This window comes from Solanum lycopersicum, chromosome 6 (genome assembly GCF_036512215.1).
Source record: "Solanum lycopersicum chromosome 6, SLM_r2.1".
Classification (NCBI taxonomy): domain Eukaryota; kingdom Viridiplantae; phylum Streptophyta; class Magnoliopsida; order Solanales; family Solanaceae; genus Solanum; species Solanum lycopersicum.
This window is the reverse complement of record NC_090805.1, coordinates 41304812-41330107: the sequence shown is the minus strand read 5'-3', so window position 1 is coordinate 41330107 and position 25296 is coordinate 41304812. Positions and strand designations below refer to the sequence as shown.

General features: G+C 32.8%; 3 protein-coding genes across 13 annotated transcripts; 2 read left to right on the top strand and 1 right to left on the bottom strand.

Moving 5' to 3' along the window:
* Positions 1-808: 808 nt before the first annotated feature.
* LOC101245665 (uncharacterized) lies at positions 809-2491 on the bottom strand. The gene has a single exon (XM_004242233.5). It carries the CDS (start codon positions 2275-2277, stop codon positions 1126-1128), a length of 1152 nt encoding a protein of 383 aa, XP_004242281.2. The 5' UTR covers positions 2278-2491; the 3' UTR covers positions 809-1125.
* A 2841-nt stretch (positions 2492-5332) lies between these two features.
* Positions 5333-10896, top strand: LOC101250227 (CPT-binding protein). 9 transcript variants are annotated; one of them, XM_069298672.1, is made up of 8 exons: positions 5333-5690; positions 6699-6750; positions 7855-8125; positions 8229-8323; positions 9280-9430; positions 9546-9642; positions 10081-10163; positions 10583-10896. In XM_069298672.1, the coding sequence occupies exons 2-8, from the start codon at positions 6703-6705 to the stop codon at positions 10588-10590; spliced, it is 753 nt and encodes a 250-aa protein (XP_069154773.1). In that variant the 5' UTR covers positions 5333-5690; positions 6699-6702; the 3' UTR covers positions 10591-10896. The 9 variants fall into 9 exon arrangements, 7 of the variants coding, with proteins under 7 accessions (XP_069154773.1, XP_010322893.1, NP_001333078.1 ...); XR_011221490.1 differs by having other exon boundaries at positions 5474-5690; positions 9277-9430; positions 9546-9931; XM_010324591.4 differs by having other exon boundaries at positions 5485-5690; positions 6691-6750; positions 9277-9430.
* Positions 10897-11613: 717 nt separating this feature from the next.
* On the top strand, positions 11614-22909 carry LOC101250518 (2-oxoglutarate-Fe(II) type oxidoreductase hxnY). Of its 3 annotated transcripts, none has more exons than XM_004241945.5 (11): positions 11614-11772; positions 11850-12042; positions 12472-12552; positions 12816-12867; positions 13406-13527; positions 13946-14046; positions 14132-14190; positions 14619-14675; positions 14853-14898; positions 21370-21449; positions 22569-22909. In XM_004241945.5, exons 1-11 carry the CDS (start codon positions 11695-11697, stop codon positions 22630-22632), a joined length of 933 nt encoding a protein of 310 aa, XP_004241993.1. In that variant the 5' UTR covers positions 11614-11694; the 3' UTR covers positions 22633-22909. The 3 variants fall into 3 exon arrangements, with proteins under 3 accessions (XP_004241993.1, XP_010322894.1, XP_010322895.1); XM_010324593.4 differs by having other exon boundaries at positions 11615-11772; positions 11860-12042; XM_010324592.4 differs by lacking the exon at positions 12816-12867 and having other exon boundaries at positions 13414-13527.
* The last annotated feature ends 2387 nt before the right edge of the window (positions 22910-25296 follow it).

Below are 25296 nucleotides of genomic sequence, written 5' to 3'. Positions count from 1 at the left end.
AAGACTAACTAAAAAGCAAAGTCCCAAAGAGACATAGGACCTAGTTTATATTTATAAAATATATTTATATAATTAATATATTGTTAATAGAAAATAGAAAATATATTTGTATACATATAAAGTTATTTAGTTTGATTTTGGTCATTTCAATTATTCGTGACTATTATATACTTAAATAAAAATCTACATGTAATTTTAAAAAATAATATAAATAGATTCAGTATGATTAATTCGTCCGATTTTTCATTTACGTACCAACATTATGGGACACCATGTATGCTTCTGCTCTTGTAAATTTCTCATTTATTTCTGAACAATTATCATAAAGTAGTTTATTTCTCATTTATTCACCTATATCCACTTAAAAAAATTTAATTATTCTTCATAGTTATAGTTTGATGATTACAATTAACAACTATATATTATATGGAGGAGAGAGGCGAGAGAGACGTAAAAGAGTGGGAGAAAAGTGAATTGTATATATATATCAGTTAAATAATTGTATATTTTATATATATATATATGTATGTATGTATTTATATAATCTGGTGAATTATACATATACAAATTGTGACTAATTATACAAACTCAAAATCAGTCCACATAATTAATTTATAATGTTATTCGCGAATGGTTATAATAAGTAACTAAATAAAATAAGTTTGCTTAATCGCGTAATTTTTACTTTATATTATACACATACAATGTGTCAGAACAATTTCTCATCTTGGAGAACTGATATAAGAAGGCATAGTGATCAGACATATTTGGAAGAACAGAAATACACTACCATGTTAATAATCAAACATAAAACCAAAAGATTTTCTTTTCTATAACAAAATGCCAGAATGAGTTGTACTAAATCAACTACTGGCACAAACATAGGTGTATAACTACAATACTAAAATATCTTTATACCAGAAACCTCAAATCTTCAAATACAAACTGAACAAAAAAAAAATAAAATAAGACAAGACAACTTCAGTAGTGCCAAGTGAATTCTTCTAATGGCAATACAACATGACAGTTGAACATAACTCAAAATCTAAAAGCTAGCTGCGATGAGTGCCTTAGCCCATATTAAAAACGCGATGTGAAGTGAACCATTCATAGTTAGTAATACTTTTACTGGATTAACATTTTAGCAGGCTGTGTAGCCGATGTACGAATGGACTTAATTCTCTGAAGCCTAATTTGCTCTCTAAATTTAGCTATAAACTCATCAGCCTTCTTGTCTACATTATCTGGACTACCATCAACACCACATTTCCTTTCTTCGTCTACATTTTCCGAGCTTTCTTCAATACAATCGTCTGAATCTTCATCACTTTTCGATGTTTTCTTCTCATCCTCTGAGAACTCCATCAATGCTGGCTCTAACACTTGCATCTGTGTATCAACTTCTTTGTTTCTTTCATCCTCTGTAATCCCATTTACGAAATCTTTAGCATATAATCTGGCTCTTGCAGCCCCTATGAACGGCCTAATTGTTCGAACAGACTTCCCTTTATACGAGCTCAATTCAAATGGAACACTCCTAGTACTTCTCCTCAATTCCTTACCAAAAGAACCTTTATGATCATCCATTACTATAGAGCTTGATCTCAACAGAGTAGATTTTTTAACAATCGATGATGGCGACGGCAGAGGAGGTGGTGGAGGTGGAGGTGAAACAGAGGATTTGTTAAAACTCTGTTTGTGATCAAATTGATCAATTTTTCTTGGAGATGAAACCATAGATTTTGGTGAATTAGTAGTTGTGATAGGGTCAAGAACAGGGGATTTTAAACTTCTAATTGGCAAAAGCAAAGGCTTTTCAACAAAACTTGTACTAATAATAGCATCGTTTTCCTTAGCAACAACAACCACTGGCTTACCACTACAATACTGATAATTATTCACTATGTTTTCATCAGACACTTGATGGTTTTCAAAAAAAGATGAAACCTCAAGTAATCTAGATTGAACATTATCAATCTTTGAACTAAATAAATATTCATTTTCTGTATCATCAACATCATCATCGTTATCATTGTCGGTTTTTCTACTGAATAAACCATAAGAAACAGCTATACCAACTAAAATAAGCTGAACAAGTTCCCAATATCCTGTTTGGGTGATGATTTCAGGAGGTTGTAAAGGAAAAAGTGGAAGTGCAACTAGGAATATGATAAGTAGCATAGTTTTAAATGGAAAAATATTGTAAAACTTACAAGGGTAGTTTGCATGGTTTGTTTTTTGTTTTTTGGAGATGTAAGGAGCTGAATCTTGATCCATTGAAAGAAGAAGTAAGGAAGTTGAATGTTGTAAAATGTGAAAAGAAGATTAGAAGATGAAGAAGAGAAGTCTTAGGGACTAAGTATAGAAAAAGTGAAAGATGATGAAAAAAGATTTTTGGGAGGAGTGACATGATTTCAACTTATGCTTTATTTCTTTCTGTTAACCATTCCACTATTTTCATTCTTGTCCCTTATGGTCTAACTCATACTTCTTCTTTTTTTAAAAAAAAAAATGGTTTTTTTTTTTGGTTAGGTATTCGATATTCATTTTAAATTTTAATTTATTCGATTTATATTAGGTAAATTTAATCAAACAAAAAAATGAAGAAATCAAGAAATATTAGTTAGCATTTGACCCCAAGTTCTCATATATTCTTAGCAAATCATATTTGAGTGAGTTTTACTATTTGTTTGGCCATATTTTTACAAAAATATTTGACAATTTCAAAAAAATATGATTTATATTCATAATTTTTAAAAATTTATATCGTATTTTGTAATGAATATGTTTCGTTAATAAATAACCTTATAATATAATTGATAACAATCAACAATAATAAAAAAGACTCAAACTTATCACAAATTCAGTTATAATTATAACCCATTAAATACAAATTGTTCTTTTTTTAAATTTTATTACTCAAATTAGATCTCAAACTTATTCGAAGAAGTTAGTAACAAATATTAGTCGAAATTAATAAATAATGAGTACTTATAAAAGTTTTGAGGTAATTTTTAAAATTTTCAAATATTAAACTTAACATAAATACTGTTTTTTTAGTATTTAAAAACTTAAAATACAGATATATGATCAAACACCACTTTCTCAATTTCTTTCCCAACAATTCTTGGAGCCATAGAGGTGCTTAACCTTTCATTTCAACGCAACCAACAAATAAAATAAAATTATATGCCTCTTTCTTGCACTGAAAAGACGAAGACAAATAATCATTCCTAACATCAAATTTTACGCCAAAATGGTCTTTAAGAACGAAAGCAATGATTTGTTTGGTTGTTAATTTAGATATTTGGACAATAATTATTTGATTTGAGTTTGAAAGCTAAAAATATTTTATTAATATATAAATATATTTTCAGTTAAATATCTATATTTTTTAACTTTAGATGTGCATAGACGTTTATATTGTATAAAGTTGAGCAAATAAACACATGCGTCATTCGTGGCATTTGACATCCGATAATTTAAGTCCTATGCGTTCGAACGCGTACTATGTCACATAAATATCTGCTTGTTCAACTTTATACAAATTTCAAATGTATATTTGTGCACACTCAAAGTTAAAATGCATAAATATGAAACCAAACCAAATTAAAGGATACAAGGACGTAATTATATATTGCACAAATATAAAATATTTTTTTCACTTTGAAAAAAAAATCATTTATTAATCACTGCATAGATTAAGAAAAATTACTTTTGAGAATTGAAACACTTCGATGATTATAAAATAAAATAAATCAATAAAGTTCAGGCTTGTCGTAAATAGAACAAAATAAAGATTGATACGTGTTAGCAATTTATTTTTTAAAAAAACTTTTCAGATGATGAGATTGTTCATATAATAATTTAGTATAATAAAATTATTTACTTTTATCATATAGTAATAATTTATTCATTTGGTCTGTCAAAGTTTATTAGCTTCTTTTGGGCCGAGTTCGATATCGTTTCAATAAGAATTAAAGTAAGGCATAGGAAACCAGAATAAGTATTTAACGGTTGAATGACTGGAGTACTCTTCGATTCTTAATTGAAAAATTTTGAGTTTAAATTTTAAAAATAGAAAAAAAATTATTAAAATGTTATTCTTAATAATAAATATTATAAAACATAAATTTAAATTTGATCTAACTCTAATACAATATCAAACAACAAATTAATTATTTTTTTTAAAATAAAGGAACGGGAATATGTTTCTTTGAAAAAAGTTAGGTGGTCAAAAGTTAGAATTCAAAACATGAAAATAAATATGCAGTAACTAATATAGCATCAGATTCTCCCAACCTTTTTAACTTTGAATTGTTGAACTACGTTGAAGTTAATGATTGAAACTCCTTAATTCCTCCCTAAGTTATTTTGAACTATTTTTACATATTATCCGTCTTCGCTGGCTATTATAAAGTTGTAATTAATAGGTATAAATAGATAAATATTTTCTCTGTTTCTATTTACTTGTCTGTATATATGTCATTCAATTTTGGATCTGCACAAATACACATTTAAATTTATATAAAATTAAATATATAAATACACATGTCCTACATGACAATTATTATGTCAAATAGAACTAGTGAGTTAATTTGGTAAATATAAAATAAAATCAAATTAAAGAGGACATTTAGATATTATGTTTAATTAATAATGTTTCACAACTCACAAGATATATGACCATGATAATCTAAATAAATTTCTTCTTTCTTATTTTGATAAGTAATATTATGAATTCATCGACATATTTTAAATTTAATCGTACAAAATCTTACAATATATTATTTAGATAATTATTTTTCTTCTCCGTTGAACTTCGAATCAATAACCGTGGATCAAACTGTCTAAATTTTTAAATTTATAAAATTGTTCTAATAAGATCCAACATAAAAGGCAATATCTAATATTTTTATGATTTCTAAACTTCGCGTATTGCGATGGTACTATATCCGTATACTTATTTAATATAAAATTACTATTTTAATATTTCAAGAAATATTTTGATTATAGCATATTAACACTTTATATACGTAGAAATATTTCAAAAACTACGATAATTTTTTTTCTTTAGTCAATTAAACGAAAAAGACATTTCAATTAATATAGACTAAATAAAATATCAACTTCTAAATAATTAATTATATACTTATAGTATTTTATATGTTTGTTAAAATTATAATACATTACATGAATCGTATATTTAATTATACATCTCGATATAATAATTTATTTTAATAAAACATATGAATATTGAATATCAAAACTTTTTAATTTTAATATAATATTCTAGTAGTAGGCATAAATATTGGGGAAAAAAAAAAACCGTAAACAAACAATTTTTTAAACATTTTTTTGTTTGTTATGGTCTCGATTCTTTTCCCTGAAAATTTGATTTTTTAGTTCTATGTTCAATGCAAGGGTCACGATAATTTTATTAGATAAATTTTAAAATAATATTTTATAATTTAAGTTAAAACATTTTAATTTGAAAACCCAACCCAACCTATTCAAATTTGGTGCCCTAAATCAAAATTCACTGTCTTCTTAGTCTCTCTCGTGCTCGTCTCCCGTCGGCGACCAGCAGGTTGCTGCCTGATAGTGTTCTTTTTTGGATAGTGTTGCTGAGTGCTGCTTTTTGTATGGGATCGCTGCTCAATTTCATTATTTATCGGATAAGAAACTCGGCAAGTGTTTTTTTTTTTTTTTTGGTGATTTTAACTATTAGTAATTGATTGTTACTAATTGGATGTTCAAAAATGGTTCTGAACTACTGCCTAGTACCTACTGCTAGGAGTTAAATGGTATTGATTGTTGGTCCTGGCCTCTACTGCCTGCTGGCTGCTACTACATTCAATTTAAATGTATTGTTTTATGTTGAGTTAAGTGTTTTCATAATTTTGTTCGAACAACCTTTCTACGTGCTTAGATGTTTTGATAATTTTGTTCAACACTACCCGGTAATGTTTACATACACTCTATCTCTACCAAATCTAACTTGTGGGATTATTTTGTTGTTGTTGTAAATTAATACGAAGTAGTAGTATTTTTTATAGAAAGATGGAAAACTAATACAGGACGGAGCATTGATTCAAAATCTGAAAAATTAAACACAAATTAAGGTGCTAACATCTAATATTTACTTAAATAAATAATTTTATCTATGTATAAATAGTAATATTTTCCGCCAAAAAGAGTTCGGACGAAGCCCTAACAAAAGGCTGGCTCCGCCCCTGGAACGGAGGGTGTACATTAGACATTTTGGACATTTCTTCTTCTCCCCCACAAAACTATATCCACTTATTCCGCTGAAAGAAATGGACAGCCAAGCAGTTGCCTATGCCTAGATGATTAGGTGTGGAAATTTCATCAATCTAGAGAGAGGCAGAGGAAGATCACGCGAGATCAAATCATTTTCTGTTAGACTTTCTTGGACTGGGTTTATTTTATTGGAGGAAAAATAATTTAAAGTTTAGGTGTTTGTTGTAAGCTTCTCACTCTCAAATTGCCAGAGTTTGATATTTTGCATATTGCTATGGTGTTTTCTTGTTTGGGTTAAAATCAATTTCAGATAGTACAAAGTTTTGCTTTTATCTTTTCTTGTATGTGTGATTGGTGATAATTACTATCACTACCTTGCCGGGGAAACTGCAGCAATTTATTTATTTTCACCTATATTTCTTGAAGTATTGCAGATCAATGGGCTTAGGAAATGAGGTGCAGAAGATTCTAAGCTGGACATCTGTGGTAAGCCATCAGAATTTTGGTTAATATTCTTGTATGTTGGGAACCTAATACATATATGTAATATGCCCCTGTGGAGGTGTGAACCGAATGGTGATGGAGAGAATACATTTAAATAGAAAAATATTAGTCAAGCAGAGGAGTCGATTGTGTATTGTGCTTAAGGCAAAGTGTATGCTTCTTACCTCCAATTCTTCTGGCATCTCATCTCCTTCTTTGTTACTGTTTCATTGCTTAGTTTTCCTGTTGTAAATTCTTTATTCTAGTGTCAAGTATAATTGATCCCTTTCTTGTTAAATATTTGAAGTAGTGTTTACTTCACTATCCAAATTGATTCTAAGTATCTGTTGGAGAATAATTCTACAATTCCTCTGTCTCTCTAATTTCCTGAAAGCAATTCCGTTCCTGCGGTAGTTTTGTTTTAAGTCTCTTATATATTAGTAGATACATATATTCTAGTCTAGCTCAATAAGTATAAAGAATCTTTGAAGAACTAGACATTTCAAAGGATCTATTTCAAAAAGAAAAAATAGAAATTTCAAAGGCTAAACTGTATATCTTCAAAAGTATGTAGTGCTTCCTATGGATCATCAACAAATGAACTACATTGTGAAATTTTGATTTGGTTTGTGGTGGTAAAAAGTTGATTTGACAACCTACGTTATCCAGCAAGAGCTAACCGTTGAGCTTCAGATTGAGTTTAGTTTTTGGGTCTTTGGTCACACTAAACCAATTCCTTGTTTTACAAAGTACCACATTCATGTTCTTTTAGATTAAGCAGTAAAACATGAAATATGTGATTCACAAATATATCAATGGCATCAAATTGTGGCTGAATTTAATTCATTTACTAAGGACTCAACACTGCCCACCTATGGTTGCAGTGGAAGTTATATATCATACATCGGAGCTCTTTAATTTTAAAACAATATTGCTAATGTAGTAGTCCCATTCCTCAGTCACTCTTTTAACCTTTTTGGGTTATTAGGCTATGAGCTGTAGGGATATTATAGTTCAAAGATTTCTTTTTGTTAAAAAGGAGCATAATGTTCATTTTTTCTTGATGTCACTATATTAGCTCACTTTTGGTTTTGGACTTCTTTTCAGTGTGGTAACCTTGTGCTTCATTTGGTCTGGCTCATCTTACACTTGATCATCAATGTTTGGTACTCTGTATTAGGCATAGCTCGTATGGTTGAGAATACCCTTATTTCTAGTGGGCTGCTAAAGAGTTACAATGCCGTTAACATTAGTAAAGTGCGCTATCTGGCTGTTGTGATTGACAGTGAAGAAGCTCGTGAAACTTCAAAAGTTCTTGAATTATTGTGTTGGCTTGCGTCTGTTGGTTTAAAAAGCATCTGTCTCTATGATCGAGAAGGTAAGGTTGTCAAAAAATTAATTACCAGCTTGTTCATGTGCTTTCTGATGCATCTACAAGACTTTGCTAAAAATATGATTCCCACAGTCATTGCTTATTGTAGGAGTGCTGAAAAAGTCCCAGACAGCTATTATTGAAGGACTGAACAAGTCCCAGAAAGCCATTGTTGAAGGATCGGATCATGGGACTTTGGTTGAGGTATTGTCAAGTTCCTGGCTAGTTTTAGACTTATGTTTCTGTTACTTCTTGCATTTCAGTATACATTACCTTTATCTTCATTAAAAAAATTACATTACCTTTATCTTCATTAAAAAAATTTAAGTCCTGGTCTATTCACATGAAGCATCATTCTTGTTGGGAATCAAATCCTGACAGTACCACCTGCAAATCTATGTGACATGTGCTCTAGCTGATGTCCTTGAATTCCGCAAATAAATTTGACAGCTCGTCATTTGAGAAGTTAGAGATTGAAAAACTATATAAACAATACTGTGAGTTAAAATTTTCTCATTTCAGAATATTAGACTGTTGACTCTCGGAAAGCACAAAGGCATTCAGGATAGGGGTCGGTGTACATTTTTTCATCTGGACAATGACATATTTTGTACATTTTCTGGATCCAGGATGTATTATTTTCAAAGATGTCTCTATCTAGTCCAATGATACTAACCTACTCAGAAGATTTTATCACTAGTAATTTTCATTATGTTATGTATAATAGTAAGGTCAGAGAAAAAACAAAGACCTTCAGACGTGCCTAGGACATTTTCTCTTCTTTTTAGCAAATGATGCCAATTTGAACTCATGAATTGTCCCGCTGTTATTTTCAATTGTAATGACTATGAACCTGGATGTTGAAGAAGAATGAGAAATGGTAAATAAAATAAGTTCAGATTCTTTATATAATTTTTACGTTATTTCCTCTCCCTTTTTGGTTATATTGAGGTAAGGGGGTGGGTGGGAAGTGACAAAGAGCCAATATTGTTAAAATTAAGTTTATATGTTATACTGCAAATGTCATTAAGGTCTCAGTTTAAAGTAAATTTACATAATATGCAAATGTCATTAAGGTTCTCAGTTTAAAGTAAATTTACATACTATGTCACTAATGACTGAAGTTTGTTTCCTTTGCCGATACCCTTCTGTGCCAGAAGCATGTAGACCTGGAATTTGTCTCTTTTGCTGATTCAAAACCTGCAGTGGCCAAAGCAGCTAATTTACTCTTTGCCAAGCATTATGCTAGCACAAAACCAGAAAAGCCGAATTTTACAGAGTCTGACATGTCTGAGGCGCTACAAGCTGTAGGTCTGTTGATTTATCTTCCTCCTCCCTGTTTGCCTGATGTATTCATCAATATGAATTTTTCATCTTTGCTTGAATGGTGTCTTTCTATATACGTGATAAATTATCAAACCTACAGGTTATGGGGGACCAGAGCCTGATCTTTTATTCGTCTATGGTCCTGTGAGATGTCACATGGGTTTCCCAGCATGGAGAATCCGGTACACTGAGATCGTGTAAGTTTATTCGTGCAGAAACACAACATTTTTTGCTCATCTTTGGCACCACAGACTCCAGATAATGTTTTTAGCTTTGGAAATTATGTTTTATTTCCATTCTCATTTGCTTTGATTCTTTGAAGGTACTGCCACTGCGGTATAGTCTCAAACAGTTACATTATGACAGCACCCATGCATCTGTAGCTTGTATTTATGAATTTATTCTTGTTGGGTTACCCGGAATCAGTAATCAACAAATCGGATTAGGAGGGTACAAGATGCTCTCAATTTCACAAACCTAGTAAAAGTTAGCCCTTATTTGAATATTTTTCCATATTTTCCTTGAGGTAGAATCTTGGTTGGAAATTTGCTAATGTTACTTGAGTGAGTATGCACTATTTTTTGTACATGTTTCAAAAGGGTTTTGGATCTGAAACTATTCATTTTTGGCTGCAGACATATGGGGACCTTGAAGTCCATGGAATTTGGTTCCCTCTTAAAAGCCATCCACAAATTCACAAAGGTGCATCAAAACTATGGTATGTTCGACATTAATAGCTGTGACCTTGCTCTTTTTGCATGCCAGCCCTGAACCTCATTGTCTCTCCTTTACCACATTAGAGAAAGGAAGGAAATTATGTCTTAAGGTATATCTTGTGTTTGATTTGGTTGATTTAAAGCTTCAAATTTCAGTCCAGAAATCAAACTCCTTTAAAGGTGTGAAAAATGAGAATTTTCGAAGTGCTTTTTGCGGACTCTCCTAAACTGTTGTAGTGGCGTATCTGTTTGGTATTTAACCATGATTTAGGACACAGAATGTTTCTATAATATGTTGATGAATGTCCAACTGATCACATCAATCGCCTTTCTATCCTTCCCTTCATTTACATATAACTGATTCTGCAGGTTTAGTTTATAATGAACCAATTTGAGTTGCTCTTCACATTTCTGTTTTCAGGCCAATGAACAGTTGCAGGTGGAGTGATTTTTCTTATGCAACAACATTGTTACACTTCTCAGCACTAACAACACACAGTCAGCAACATCTTATATATTTGTACTGTTCCAAGATTTCATACAAAACAAAATCTAGTGTTAAATTTTTAACAAGTACCACTGTTTTGACTATTATTTTGCACATTTGTTATATAGCTAGTTAGAGATACCTCCTCTTATGAAAAATTATAGGAGCTTGTGATGGTGTATTAGTGAATTGGACGCAAAGTTGTGTTGAGGACAGTAATAACTTACTTAATTGGTTGACAACTTAAACTTTTGTTTTGTTGGTGAGTGTTTGATTTTTCACCGTGTAATTCTCTCACCCATTTCTTTAAATATATCTTATAAAGAAATTAAGGATAATAAATTAATATATGTAAGTGTTCGTAAATCAAATATATTTTGCCAAACATGTAAAAAGATGTCTTTTCATTAAGTAATTTTGTTCATTCCTATTAAACAGTTACAAAGTATACCTATACTCTTTTTTAACCAAATGCGTGAATTCCTTATTTAAAATTTTATTAAAATATACATGAACAAATTTTACTTAGGATTTTATTTTAGTTTTGATGAACAGTATTATCTGGTAAAAATAAAAGAAAACCCAAATATTTACCATAATTACCCCTTAACTCTTTCATTTTATATGTATGCTTCTAATATTTTCACGTAATATCTCAAACAATCCTTCCTAATTTTCAAAAGGAAAATGTCCAATTAGTTAACAACTTCTTGAAAAAGTCCTTTTTTTACTTTGTTGTGTATCATATTTGAAGAAATACAATGCCTTTACTCAATTAATCTATTCTACTACCACGACAAATGGCAATTCATTCTCATAATAATTGTGGGACATTAACATTTCTGAAACGGTGGGGGAACGTTAACATTTTAAAAAAATAATAATAATCGAAAATATCTTTAAATTTTAAAGAAAATTATTAATTTTATTTTTAAATTATTAACCGTTTTAAAAATTTGCTATACTAGACTACTTATATTTAGATAAATTTTGAATTGTCTCAAAGGGCTGAATTTTGGAGTGACGAAGAAAAGCATAGAGTTGTGATGAGAGAATCAATTCAACTTCCCATAATCGACCTTACTTCCCCTGATCCTATTTCCACCGCTGGAGCAATTCGTCAGGTTTTTCTTCATTATCTCAAATTGAAATTGTAAGGTCAGGTATAATATACATATATTTATTGTGAATTTTGGCGTAGGCATGTGTAGATGTTGGGTTCTTTTACCTAATAAATCATGGAGTAGACGAAAAGTTGTTTAAGGAAGTGCTTGAACAGAGCAAAAACTTCTTCTCACTGCCCCTTGAAGACAAGATGAAACTGGTACGAAGGAACCACAGAGGTTATACTCCCCTTTATGCTGAGAAACTTGATACCTCTTCTACTACACAAGGTACTCTTTTTTTTCACTTTAGTATGGAGGAGTTTTTTTTTTTTTTTTTTTTGGGGGGGGGGGGGGGGGGAAATAAGTGGTTTCTTACTATTTTAGAACTTTTAATTGTGCTGCTGAAATTAAATGGATTTTATTGAAACAATATGATTAAAACATTTTGGTTGAGTTGGTCCCGATTATGTGGTAAATCAGTTAATTTAGTTAGGCATAACCGTAGATTAAGCTACGTTGGTCATGTGCATGGGCTTGTTTACCAAAAGAAATAACTCACTGCATAGGAGAATGCTGTTGTGTATAGATTATCCTTTGCTGTCACGTTTCTTTAGTACGCTTTTATTGGTTACAGTTTCGAGTTGATTTGCATTTGGGGATAATAATGAAGGTAGCTTAAATCAATCTTGAGTTAATCGTTTCATCATTGGAGTGCAGGTGACTCAAAAGAAAGCTTCTACATTGGCTCTCTGGAAGGAAAGAGTGTTGTTAGTAACTTGAATCAGTGGCCTGCAGAAGGTATTCTCTATATTTTTATTTGAGCTTACATTGTGATCTTGTCCTTAATATACTTTGGTTCTTGAGGTTTGTTCGTCTTTATTGTGGTGAATAACTTCCCTGTAACAAGAAACATAGATTTTTTTTTCCAGAAAATGCTCCTATTTGTTTATTTGTGCATCATTTCACGTATGTTTCAAGACATATTCCGTATTTGAAGCACATTTCTCCAGAAAACATGTGTGGTGACTCTTTGATGTTTTCTTCCATTTGGGATGTTTTAGAAGTTCTGCCAAGTTGGAGATCAACCATGGAGGATTACCATAGAAGAGTCTTGTGAGTATCACTTTGATATATATATATATATATATATATATATATTCTGAAAGAGATCTTAGATTTCTTTATTCCTGAAACTTAATCATGGCTAAAATCATTCCTCAACTATGACTTATATCACTTAGCTCCCTATGCTCATAATTTTGTTTGACTAGAAATTATATGATGTTGTTGAAAGTTCAATGTTCAAATCACTCAGCAGCCAAGGGTGTGGCCTAATAGTCAATGAAGTAGTTTGAGAACCATGAGGTTTCAAGTTCAAATCCCGTAAATAACACTACGTGATTTTCTCCCATATATCCATGATTTGGTGGACAGTGTAACCCGGTACCTTGTTCTGGTGGGAGGTAGTAGGTATCCAGGCGGAGTTAGTCGAGGTGTACTTAAGCTAGCCGGACATCAATTACAATAGAAGTAAAAAATAAAAGTTTAACTGTACGTCCAAGATGCATAGTATCACTGATCTTCATCTTTTTGTTAGCAGCTGAGTGTTCTACATATGACTAGATTACTTGATTTGACTTTCTTGTCTCAGGGATGCAGGTATAAGACTAATTTCACTGATTGCTTTGGCATTGGATTTGGACGAGGACTTCTTTCATAAAGCAGGGGCATGTGATTCACCAAGTGGATTCCTTCGTCTATTACATTATCCAGGTACTAGTTCCATAAATGACATCTTTCTTTTTGAGTTTTTATTTTCCCGTTATTTTTAAAAAATAAAATAAAATTCGTGATCAAGACCTCAAGATGGTATGAAATGGGAGGAAAAAGGGGAGACACCTTTGTCGATTGATGCTTGTGAATCTGTTTCTATGCTATTAGTTTTCTTTCTTTGGGTTGCACGTATTTTGTTTGACGAAGCATTGTGAATTAAAAAACTGACATAGTAATGGAACACTCCTTTCACTTAGTCAATGTGTCCATGCTTTATAACTGCATCTGATGCAATACATGTATATCCTTTAACTAATATGGTACGATGTGCTTGGCAAACTGATTTAAATCATTCAAATTGAACAGTGAGCTTCCTGCTTGATCATTAAATAAAATGCTATATGTGAACTTTGTATAGGCGAGTTGCAATTATCTGAACAAGTGGTGTATGGTGCTTCTGCTCATTCAGACTATGGGATGTTAACTCTTCTAGCTACAGATGGTGTTGGGGGACTTCAGGCACGTCTGATGTGAAATATTTTTTCGTTTATCAATATCTGTGATTCTCATGAATGCTTATATTAACTGGTTCTAGAGCTGACAGGTTTGCCGGAAGAAATTCAACCGACCTCAGATATGGGAAGATGTGCATCACCTCAGTGGGTAGGTGCATTGGTCAGTCTATAACTGTTAATGATCGGAGTAGAAGGCGAAAGTGTCAAAACCTCTCATATTATTTTATTCAAACATAACTGCTTAAAAGTTTCCAAAGACATTAGCAGTAGAGCTTTTTTCTTTTGATGTAGTCTTTTTGCTCTCCTTGAGTAGTTCTATAATATAGACTCTATATACTTTTTTCTCCTTTTATGGGTAAGGTTTTGAAAGTTACTTTAATAATGAGCCAAGCTGTTTCAAGTGTCAAATCATGAACAGTATTTTTCTATATCATATCGCCACCATTCCAATGTACTCTATTCAACATTTAATCTGCTTCTTGGCTTGGGTATGTAGTATAATGAGCCATACATGGTTGCCCGAAGTAGAATCATTTCATAACTGCTGAAAATTTCTTTTCCATTCTTGTTCTGCAGGGCTTTCATAGTTAACATTGGAGATATGATGGAGAGGTGGACAAACTGCTTATTTCGGTAGTACAAACTTTCTGTCCTTTTTTATATCTGGTACATGATAATCCTTCTGGGATTAGCAGATGTATTCTTCATATTGCCTGCTTTTGTGCTGAAAGCTCATTTTTCCAAATTCAGTAGTAACAAAATGCAATATGTTTTGTATTATTCTTCTGATGCTTGACATACATTTTGTAGGTCTACATTGCATCGAGTTATGCCAACAGGGCAAGAGCGTTATTCGGTAATCAAAATTTCGTCATATGTTAAAATCCCTTCTCCTCTCAAAGTCTATGTTTTACTTATTAATAACAATAGGTCTGGGCAATATTAATATATGATTTGACAAACTAGGTGTTAAGAAATTGAATTGGAGGAAGAAGACTCCATTGAAGAGTAGAGAGAAACAGAGAAGTAATGAAGAAGAGAGTAAAATTTTCTATTTTCAAAACTGCCTCAACAATGTTACTTACAAGCATATATATAACCACTTGTCATGACTCAAAACCTCTAACTAATTTACTGACATGTCTAACCGACTAACTAACTAACTAACTATATTTACACCCTTAACAATGTACAATTACAGCTAGTATTATTAGGGAACTTGTATACATTTAGTTAGTTCTTTTACACCCCCTTCAAGCTAGGAGCTATGAAGATGTTCTTCATTCCTAGCTTGGACATTAGATACGTATGATGGCCTTTCCCAAGTGCCTTAGTAAGCATATCTGCAGGCTGTTCTAAAGATGGTAGATAGGCAGTGATAAGCATTCCATCTTTGATCTTCTCTCTGATGAAGTGACAATCAATATCTATGTGTTTTGTTCTTTCATGAAACACAGGATTGGCTGCAATTTGTAATGCTGAAGTACTGTACTCAGCCTCAGCTGAACTTCTGGAAACTGTAACCTGTTTTTTAGACCTCCATGAGATAAGAGATTCTCCATATTTGATTAAGTCTCCAGTGATTGACCTCCTGCTGTTTATACATGAACCCCAATCAGCATCACAAAACACCTGTAAACTATCTCCTCCAGTTGATGACATTAGAATTCCCAAACCTGGTTTTGTCTTCAAATATCTGACCAGTCTGAGTGCTGAATTCATATGTGAAACTTTTGGTGCATGCATAAATTGACTTAGACACTGAACTGCAAAAGATATGTCTGGTCTAGTGGTTGTAAGATACAATAACCTTCCAATCAATCTTTGATAACTTGTAGGATCCTCAAGAAGTGTATCATTATGTGAAGAATTCATGTGATCATCATATTCTGTGGAGGTGAATTTTAAATTCATTTCCATAGGTGTTGATACTGGTTTAGCACTTGATAACCCCATATCAGCTAGTAACTCCAAAGTATACTTCCTCTGATGTATGAGTATCCCAGTGTCACTTCTAGCAAACTCCAATCCAAGAAAGTATCTTAGTTCTCCTAAGTCTTTAATCTTGAATGCATGTTGCAATGCTGCTTTAGTTTCATGAATCATATTGGAATCACTTCTTGTTATTAGTAAATCATCTACGTATACTAATACCACTACTAATTTGTTTTCCTTCCTCTTAGTAAACAAAGAGTAGTCTCTATTGCTCTGTATGAACCCTGAATCAATCAAGGTAGTGGTTAGTATAATATTCCACTGTCTTGAAGCTTGTTTAAGACCATAGAGAGATTTCAACAATTTGCAAGCTTGATCACTGCCAACTTTTCTATTAAGACCATCACGAGGTGTCATATATACTTCTTCATATAAATCTCCTTGTAAAAATGCATTGTATACATCCATCTGATGTAATGTCCAGTGATTAGCAGCTGCAATAGAAACAACAGACCTCACAGATGCTATCTTCACCATTGGAGAGAAAGTTTCTTGGTAATCAAATCCTTCCTTTTGATTGTACCCCTTAGCAACTAGTCTAGCCTTGTATCTCTCTACACTTCCATCTGCATTATATTTGATCTTGTATACCCATTTACATCCTATGGCCTTTTTATCCTTAGGCAATGTCACCAATTCCCATGTTCTATTATCTTCTAATGCTTTGATCTCATTCTTCATAGCATCTATCCATCTAGGATCTTGTACTGCCTCTGAGTAGCTTGATGGTTCAGTCTCAACAGAAAACTTTGAAATAGAACTCTGATATGTAGGTGATAATCCTTCATAGTCTAAAACTGAGGCAAGAGAATAATTGCACTTCTTGGAACCAGCTTTGACTACATAATCTTTGTGCCAAACAGGAGGTCTAGAATTTCTGCTTGATTTTCTCACAGGTGATGGAGTAATGTCACATGAAACTTGTGATAAATCATTTACACAATCCTCACAATTCTGAGAAGAAGAAACACTGTCTTGGCAAGTAGCTGAAGAAGTAGAATCTGGAACTAGGACATCATAATCAAACATGTCTGATGGATGTATATGTTGTGTCTGTTTAGGAGTGTTATCATGGAAAGGAAAAACCGTTTCCAAAAATATTACATCTCTGCTAATGAAGAATCTCTTGTTTTCCAAATCATACAGTTTGTATCCTTTTTGAGTTGTACCATATCCCATCAAAACAGCTCTTATTGCCCTTGGACTAAACTTATCATGTGTGGTAATATTAGTGGCAAAATACATGCATCCAATGACTCTCATGTAGTCTAAAAGAGGAGGTCTTCCATATAGTTTCTCAAAAGATGATACATTCCCTAAAGTTGTAGAAGGAATTCTGTTCAACACATGAGTAGCAGCATGAATACATAGTCCCCAAAATTTGTCAGGAAAACCAGCTTGAAATTTGATAGCCCTTGCAGTTTCTAGAATATGTCTATGTCTTCTTTCCACCACCCCATTTTGTTGAGGTGTATATGGACAAGATCTCTCATGAATGATGCCATGAAGTTTGAACAAATCATCACAATTGGTATTGAAGAATTCAGTACCATTATCAGATCTTATCCTTTTTTATCCTTTTATCAAACTGAGTTTCTATTTCAACAACAAACTGTTTTAGCAAACTAACAACATCAGATTTAAGTCTCATTAAGAAAGTCCAAGTCCATCTAGAATAGTCATCAACTATAGTCAAAAAATATCTCATACCATCATTTGTTCAACTCTATAGGGACCCCAAACATCCATATGTAAAAGCTGAAAAATACAAGTAGAACTACTAGTACTGTGTGGAAAAGGCAATCTTGTCTGTCTAGCAAGAGGACAAATATCACATTTATGTAAAGCAAACTTGTTACCAAACTTGTGAAATGTTGAAATCTTTCTGATGACTCCCATAAAAACATGTCCCACCCTTTGATGCCATATATTTGCATTTACCTCCACACCCTGAATGGTTGTCATGCAATGTTGTGGTTGTAATATCTTGTGACTATACTGACCATGCTGAGAGTAGAAAGTGTAAAGTCCATCTTCCTCTTTATCAATCATTCTCACCTTCCCAGATCCTAGGTCCTGTAAAACATAACAATTTTGGTAAAATGTGACATAGCAATTCAAGTCTTTTGTCATTTGAGACACTGACTAAAGATTGAATTTGAAAGCTGGTACATATAACACTCTTCTAAGAACATCACCTCCTCCTATGTGACAATCTCGAATATGTGAAACCTTGGCAGAAGTACCAGTTGGCAACTGAACTTGACCTGCATTCTCTACCATAACTGAATTATATAAACATGTATGGTCTCTTACTATATGATGGGATGCACCAGTGTCTATAATCCACTTCGGAGAAGCATTTGAAGACAAATGATTACCTATCATATTTGCAGTACCACTTATATCATCAAGTTTAGTTTGATCAAGCATTTTGAGTAGTTTCTGATGTTGCAATGGTGTGAACAAAGGCATAGGCATATGCTGATGAGATTCATTGTTTTGTGAAGAAGAAATATATGGAGATTGCACTTGCATCTGATTAGAATATGATGACTGCATATGAGGATTGTGAATCATCTGAGGCATCTGAGGATTGTAAGATGATTGAATTGATTCTGTTTTATCACATTGATACTGTTGATATACATGTCCTGCATTATAGATAGAATTCCCAGCAACAATTGTATCTCTTTTACCTTTGTAATCAGCAGGGTATCCAATCAGTTTATAACAATTACTCTTAAGATGACCAGTTTTGTGACAGAAATCACATTTCAGAAGTTTATTACAATCACTCCTCATGTGACCTTTATTAGATGTAAACATTGCAGTAGGAACCATATCAGACATTATTCTACTTGATCCAGCTACCATTCTTTGACTTTCATCTTGATTAACCATAGCATAGGCTTGATTGATGCTAGGAAGTTGTGGCATTAACAGAATTTGACTTCTAGCCTGACTATAATTGTCATTAAGCCCCATTAGAAATTGCAACATTCTCTGATGTTGTGATTGCTCAAGAAATTCTTTAGATCTAGAACATATACAAGCTGGAGGAGGCATTATAGAATCATATTCATCCCACAAATCCTTCAGTCTAGAGTAATACAATGACACAGACGAGACACCTTGAACAAGAGTAAAGATTTCCTTATGCAACTGAAAAATACGAGAGCTATTTACCTTGTTAAACCTCTCCTTAAGATCTTCCCAAATCAAGTATGAATCTGAGCAATAGAGAACTCCACCTGAAGATCTTTACTTACATTGCACAATATCCACGAAACAACTATGGCATTACAGCGATCCCAAAGTCGAATCAAATCCCCTGTGAATTGTGTCTTCTTCACTGTTCCATTGATAAATCCAACCTTATTCTTTCCAAGCAAAGCTAACTCCATAGCCTTACTCCATAAGGTATAGTTATCACTTCCAGTGAGTAAGATCCCAACATTCAACGATCCAGGTGAATCTGATGGATACAGATACAGAGGATGGAGATGATCGAAAGAAGGAGCTGGTATGGAAGTTCCTGAAGCAGTTCCTTGAACCTCCATGAAATCGAAGAAGAAGAAAATCAACTGAATGACGAAATCCTTTACTGAATGTGTAAGAATTGTTCAAATCCAAGCTCGTATGGCTCTGATACCATGTTAAGAAAATGAATTGGAGGAAGAAGACTCCATTGAAGAGTAGAGAGAAACAGAGAAGTAATGAAGAAGAGAGTAAAATTTTCTATTTTCAAAACTGCCTCAACAATGTTACTTACAAGCATATATATAACCACTTGTCATGACTCAAAACCTCTAACTAATTTACTGACATGTTCTAACCGACTAACTAACTAACTAACTAACTATATTTATACCCTTAACAATGTACAATTGCAGCTAGTATTATTAGGGAACTTACATTTAGTTAGTTCTTTTACACTAGGCCCTTACTCTGACATGTTTGGGATATTCATCTATCATCTTTGCTAGTGATAAATATATATGTATTGCACTGTGTATGGTGTGTAGCACTGCAACTCTGAATATAGAATGGATGTGTTTACACACAAATCTTCCCTTTATAAGCAGTGTAACTAGCTTGATTCGTTTCATGGTAGAATTTGGCCAACACCCTATACAAAAATCTTGTATATGCCATTGCATAGAGTTAGTGTGAATTTCATGTTATGTTACGATCGGTATATGAAAGCAGAGAATTGGTTATAAGATCTCAATCAAGGTAAAATTTAAGCTTGGAACTTCTGATTGGCATAGTTTTGTGTATGAACATCTTTCAAATGATTTGATATGTTAGATTAATTAGATTAATTTTGGTCATTATACATATATATGTATTAGTGAACAAATTAGTGGAATACATTGTGTACATCATACAGAGTATTCTTTTTACACAATACATTTGGTTTTGACACATTTTCCCAATCTCTCTAATAATCTCACACGATATCAGATTATCTGTGAGAAATAGTCCCTCAAGTCCGCATTGTGCAATCACCAGCTATATAGAAGGAAAAAAATCCATATATTCGCTATTTTGAGGTCACTGGAAATTTCTGTTGAATGCCCATAAACCAACACACCACAAGGCTCCAAATCCTCATGTGGGACATTACACAAGAAATTGCACTGCTATTAGAGCCTCCAGGAGCCCTTGGGCCTCGCATCACATTCCTCATTCACCGATGAGTGTGTAATTTGTGGGCATTTTCTGATCACAACTTGAGGATGGACGCCTATTTGTTTATTACTCAACTTTTGTCCTTTAGCACTTTACAAATGCTCTTCTCTCGGTTTGTCTCTCTTCAACTATTTGAAAATTTTCACCTACTCTTCATCAATCTAACCAATATGTCATTTAATTAGGCAATATCAGTTACAAGAGCATGTGGTAATGTGAGTTATGAAATTATTACTGAAACCTATTGAATCCCTAATTGTAAGAGGAAACTATTTGTTATGGTCTAAATGATGGTATATAGTACAACATGTTCATAAGCAACTAACCAAGAGCTGTAAATATTGTGAAAGAATGAGCGAATCCTTTTTTTCATATTCTCACATAAGATATCCTAAAAGGTATTTTGTAAGACAATCCTGAAAAGTGAATTGTTTCAATTAACAGGATGTCTTTTTTTATTTTTCTGTTGTATTTATGGAGGGTTGGCCGCATGCAATAGATCTCATTTCATGCCAAATGCTAGCTGATAGTGTATGAACAATTCGTGGGATTCTAAATATACTCTCGACTCTTCATTCCTCTGCCATTAGAACGATGCAACATAAGCTAACAAAATATCGGCTGCAACATGTAGATGGCTTTCTTTTTGGATCCAAATCCAGATTGTATGGTGGAATGCTTGAAGAGCTGCTGTAGTGATTCATCTCCTCCCAGGTACTTGCAAAATTTTGTACTAGCCTTGAGCTGGATTCTGCATTTTGAAAATATGTTGACGACCTTGGTCAAAGCTTTAATCTCTCTAATTAACATTTTGTGGAGTTGATCTTATTGTTAATTGGATGTTGAAGTTGCAATATACCATCTTGAAATTACGTCTTTCTCAAAAACTGTTTTGGTCCAAAATATAAGCTTTTCCCTTGTGGCCTACTTGATGCAAATGTATGATCCCACAACGGAAATGTATTTCTGGTGTTTCGTGCTGGTATATATTCTCATGCTTGGTATTTCTTGATTCCTTCATAATTTTGATTGAGTAGTTGATACCACTCTATTAAAAATGCTACTTATTTATTTTTTTCCTTCGCTGGAGCTGCCATTCCAGTAAAAAGGAAATGGAGTATAATATGCCGTTCTACCATCAACCTTTATCATGAGCTCTCATCTCTCTCATCTTGTTTCCTATCCATTATTCCCCTTTGCACCTTCCTCGATCTCCAATACTTCCCTTCATCCTTCCCCACCCCCTCCTCAGCTACCCCTTACCTCCCTAGGCCAAGGAAATTAACAATCTTCTTTTTCTTCACCGGCCTCCACCCTTGCCCTTCTGCCCTCAGGTTTCGCCTATTCCCACCTCACAGCCACCCTATGTCCTTCATCATATCCTATATGGCGTTCCACATTTTGGTCATTGCTGACGCGTCAAATCGGCATACCAAACTTAGGTTCAAGTATTTTGGACGCTTTCAAGCATTCATTGCAACAAATACTAGTTTTAGCTCCCATAATCTGATGACAGACCTTTTCTTTCTTTAGCATTCAGGATAATCCCCCCTCCACCCCAAAACCAAGAGGGAGAATGGAGGGGAGATGGACTTTATATCCTGAAAAAGATAAGTAAAGAGTTTGTAGGGGCACAAACTCATAGATGGATTGACTTGTTCTAAGAAATCGGCCACTTGAATTCTCATAAAGAAACCAATCAAGATAAATAAGGCGTGCCCTGATGCTTCTAGTTGTGACAATGACAATTTCTTATTATGTCTCACATCACTTCTTCTCTGCTGGTAGATTATCATAGTGCTATGCAGATAATCTGAAGTTGATTTTCCACAGATATCCTCCAATTCGCGCAGGAGAATATTTGGAAGAGCGCTTAAAAGTTACATATGTATCATAGGTGAGTACTATCTCATCACCTCAAACTTGAAATTTGATCAGCATATTGCTGTTGCTCGCGCACGCGGAAAGCTGATCATAGAAATTTTACTACTACAAGTTATTTCAAATTCAGTCTCTTCTGTTTGGTTTCTCCGTTGAGACGTTTGAGAAGTTAATGCACAGAAAATAAATTTAAGTTAATATCTCTGTTCTTGTATATTTTTATGTGAAATCCGAATGAATATGATCATTATGTCTTTAGTTGTTTTAGTGCAAATTTTATGCGACCCCAAGTATATACATACTAGTACTATTAAAATTCATTTTCATTGTCTAGATATAAAAGGGCAACTTATATGAATTCCACTAGTTTAGGAGCTAATTACTTAGATACATTCTAGTTTGCATTTTCAATATTACGTATCTTATCAGATTTTTTGTGCCTTTTGATACTTGTAGAAACATGTATCTCGAATACATATGATCAAAATTAGGTGTAATTTGTTTTAAGATATTGTATCCTAGTGTATTTGGGACAGTTAACAAATCTCGCTCACCTCTCTCCCATCTTGCATGTCATATTCCGAATACATGCGAATCACACTAGATACATGTATTTGTATATTTATTTGATGTTATTCACATATATCTGAGATACATATGAATCTTGCTTGCGTCTCTCTCCTTATTTTTGTGTATTTGATGACAAAAATAATTGTATTTATGGTAGAAATCTCTCAATTAGTGATAAGATATGAAATATTTTAAAAGTATAGATTGTACTAATATGTTTGGAAAGTGAAATATATCTGATTTAGGTTATAAAATTTCCTGAACAAATTCAGATATCTAAAAACAGAAGTAGATAATGAGTTGGGCCAACTGATGTGAGCTTAGATTTTGTCAGTCCAAATGTAGCTCAAACCAATCATTCGATAGGCTTTCACTCTATGGAGTATTATATCTACTATTATTACAAGCCGAACCACAAAATATGATTTAACAGTTCCTCTACCTCTATCCAACGGCAGGATAGAGATAAATGAATGATCTATCTGCGTATACACCACCCTCAGCTAGATATGAATTACACTCGATGTATTATTGGTTTATTGAAATAATTCACAAATTTATGATAAAGCACGTTGAGGCGTAGTGTTTGAGTTGCAGAGTATAAGATAGATAGTGAGTAGAAAACATAGGAAAATGTAGGGGAAAGAAGAGATAAGTAAGATGCAAATGCTAGAGGACCAACTATAGCCCCAACCATTTTAGCATACTTTGAATTGGTTGAACTGAATTTGATCTGAGCATCGCATGCGAAAGAATAAATGAGGAAACACCCCAGGGAGGAATACATTTTTATAGGGTGGATTTCGAAAGGGGAGGAATTAGTTGGTTGGTACTTGAGTTGGAGAAGCTCAACCATAGCTGGGAAAATGAAAGCGATTAGTATGTTTCTGCGCTCATCAGAAGAAGGGGATATGAAGATGTAGTGGTGTTGATGAGTAATAATTGTAATACTTGTGAAATGGATGTGCCCATTTTGGCCATGGGCATAACTGCTTCTGCGATTTATAGCCTCCGCCATTAGTGAAGGAACAAAATTTCACACAACACTTGCTACTACTAATTAAGAAGATGGTCTGTACCTATATATATGAAGCAGCAGGTTGTTTATTTAAATTGTTTATGGATGAATATATGTGTCGCTTTCGTTTAACAGGGCCCAGAGGTGCACCCGACTTTGACAAATAAAAAGACAAAATTTATTACGTATGAAGTTCCAGTTGTATGAAGGGTTATTTTATTATCGTTATTATATCTTATTTATGGGACCCATGCTTTCTTACTTTCTTTTGCATTTTGTTTCGTTTTTTCTAAAATTATTGGAAAAAACGAGCAAAGAGAGAGTGTAGGAAAGAGAAATAAAAGGCAAAGAAACCATGGGTCTCACAAATTTATATCTATCTATTATAGGATAGAAAAGGTGATATCGCTTATGATACCATAATTAATCTCTAATTTTTAACATTTAAATTATTAATTAATTAAATATTTTAAATTTCTTTTATAATAAAGAAAAAGAAGTTACTCCTAAAATTAGAAATTGGTTACTGTTTTTTAATTTGAATTTCAAAATTTCCATTTTTGATGTACAATTTTCAAAAATAATTAAAAAAAGAAAACTGAAAACTTTTACAAGGATTCTATTTTGGAAAAATAACTTAAATACATAACTATAATTTTTATATTCTCCAATTTTCCCTACATTTTTTAAATATTACATAATTCTTTTTTTTTTATTTTAGTGTAAGTTTTTAACATTCTCTCTCTTATAATACACATTTACCCATTTTAATGCCTATTTTTTCTCCATTAAAACACTCAACCTCTTAAATCAGTTTTTGAATTTTAAATTTTATCCATTTAAATACTCAATCTTTTAATCAGCTTTTTGATTTTGAATTTTTAAATTTAATTAATTTTAATTAAAAGACCAAATTTTGAAATTTTGAATTTCAAAATTCAAAAAATTTGAAATTTAAAAAAGTAAAAATATCAGGAAGCAGGACAACTTCCATTAACTTCTACCGTCTTCTTCTTTACTCCATCAAGTTTCAGCTTTTTTTTTCCTTAATCATGTTCATTCATCTTAACCCATTACATTTTTTTTCTTTTC

Excerpts from the sequence above, each read along its gene's own strand:
- LOC101250518 (XM_004241945.5), top strand. The coding sequence starts at position 11,695 with ATGAGAGAATCAATTCAACTTCCCATAATCGACCTTACTTCCCCTGAT. Across the intron at positions 12,043-12,471 it reads TACCTCTTCTACTACACAAG|GTGACTCAAAAGAAAGCTTC; the intron begins GTACTCTTTTTT and ends ATTGGAGTGCAG. Across the intron at positions 12,868-13,405 it reads GATTACCATAGAAGAGTCTT|GGATGCAGGTATAAGACTAA; the intron begins GTGAGTATCACT and ends TTCTTGTCTCAG.
- LOC101250227 (XM_010324591.4), top strand. The coding sequence starts at position 5,646 with ATGGGATCGCTGCTCAATTTCATTATTTATCGGATAAGAAACTCG. Across the intron at positions 5,691-6,690 it reads TTTATCGGATAAGAAACTCG|TATTGCAGATCAATGGGCTT; the intron begins GCAAGTGTTTTT and ends TATTTCTTGAAG. Across the intron at positions 9,431-9,545 it reads TGAGGCGCTACAAGCTGTAG|GTTATGGGGGACCAGAGCCT; the intron begins GTCTGTTGATTT and ends TCAAACCTACAG.
- LOC101245665 (XM_004242233.5), bottom strand. The coding sequence starts at position 2,277 with ATGGATCAAGATTCAGCTCCTTACATCTCCAAAAAACAAAAAACAAAC.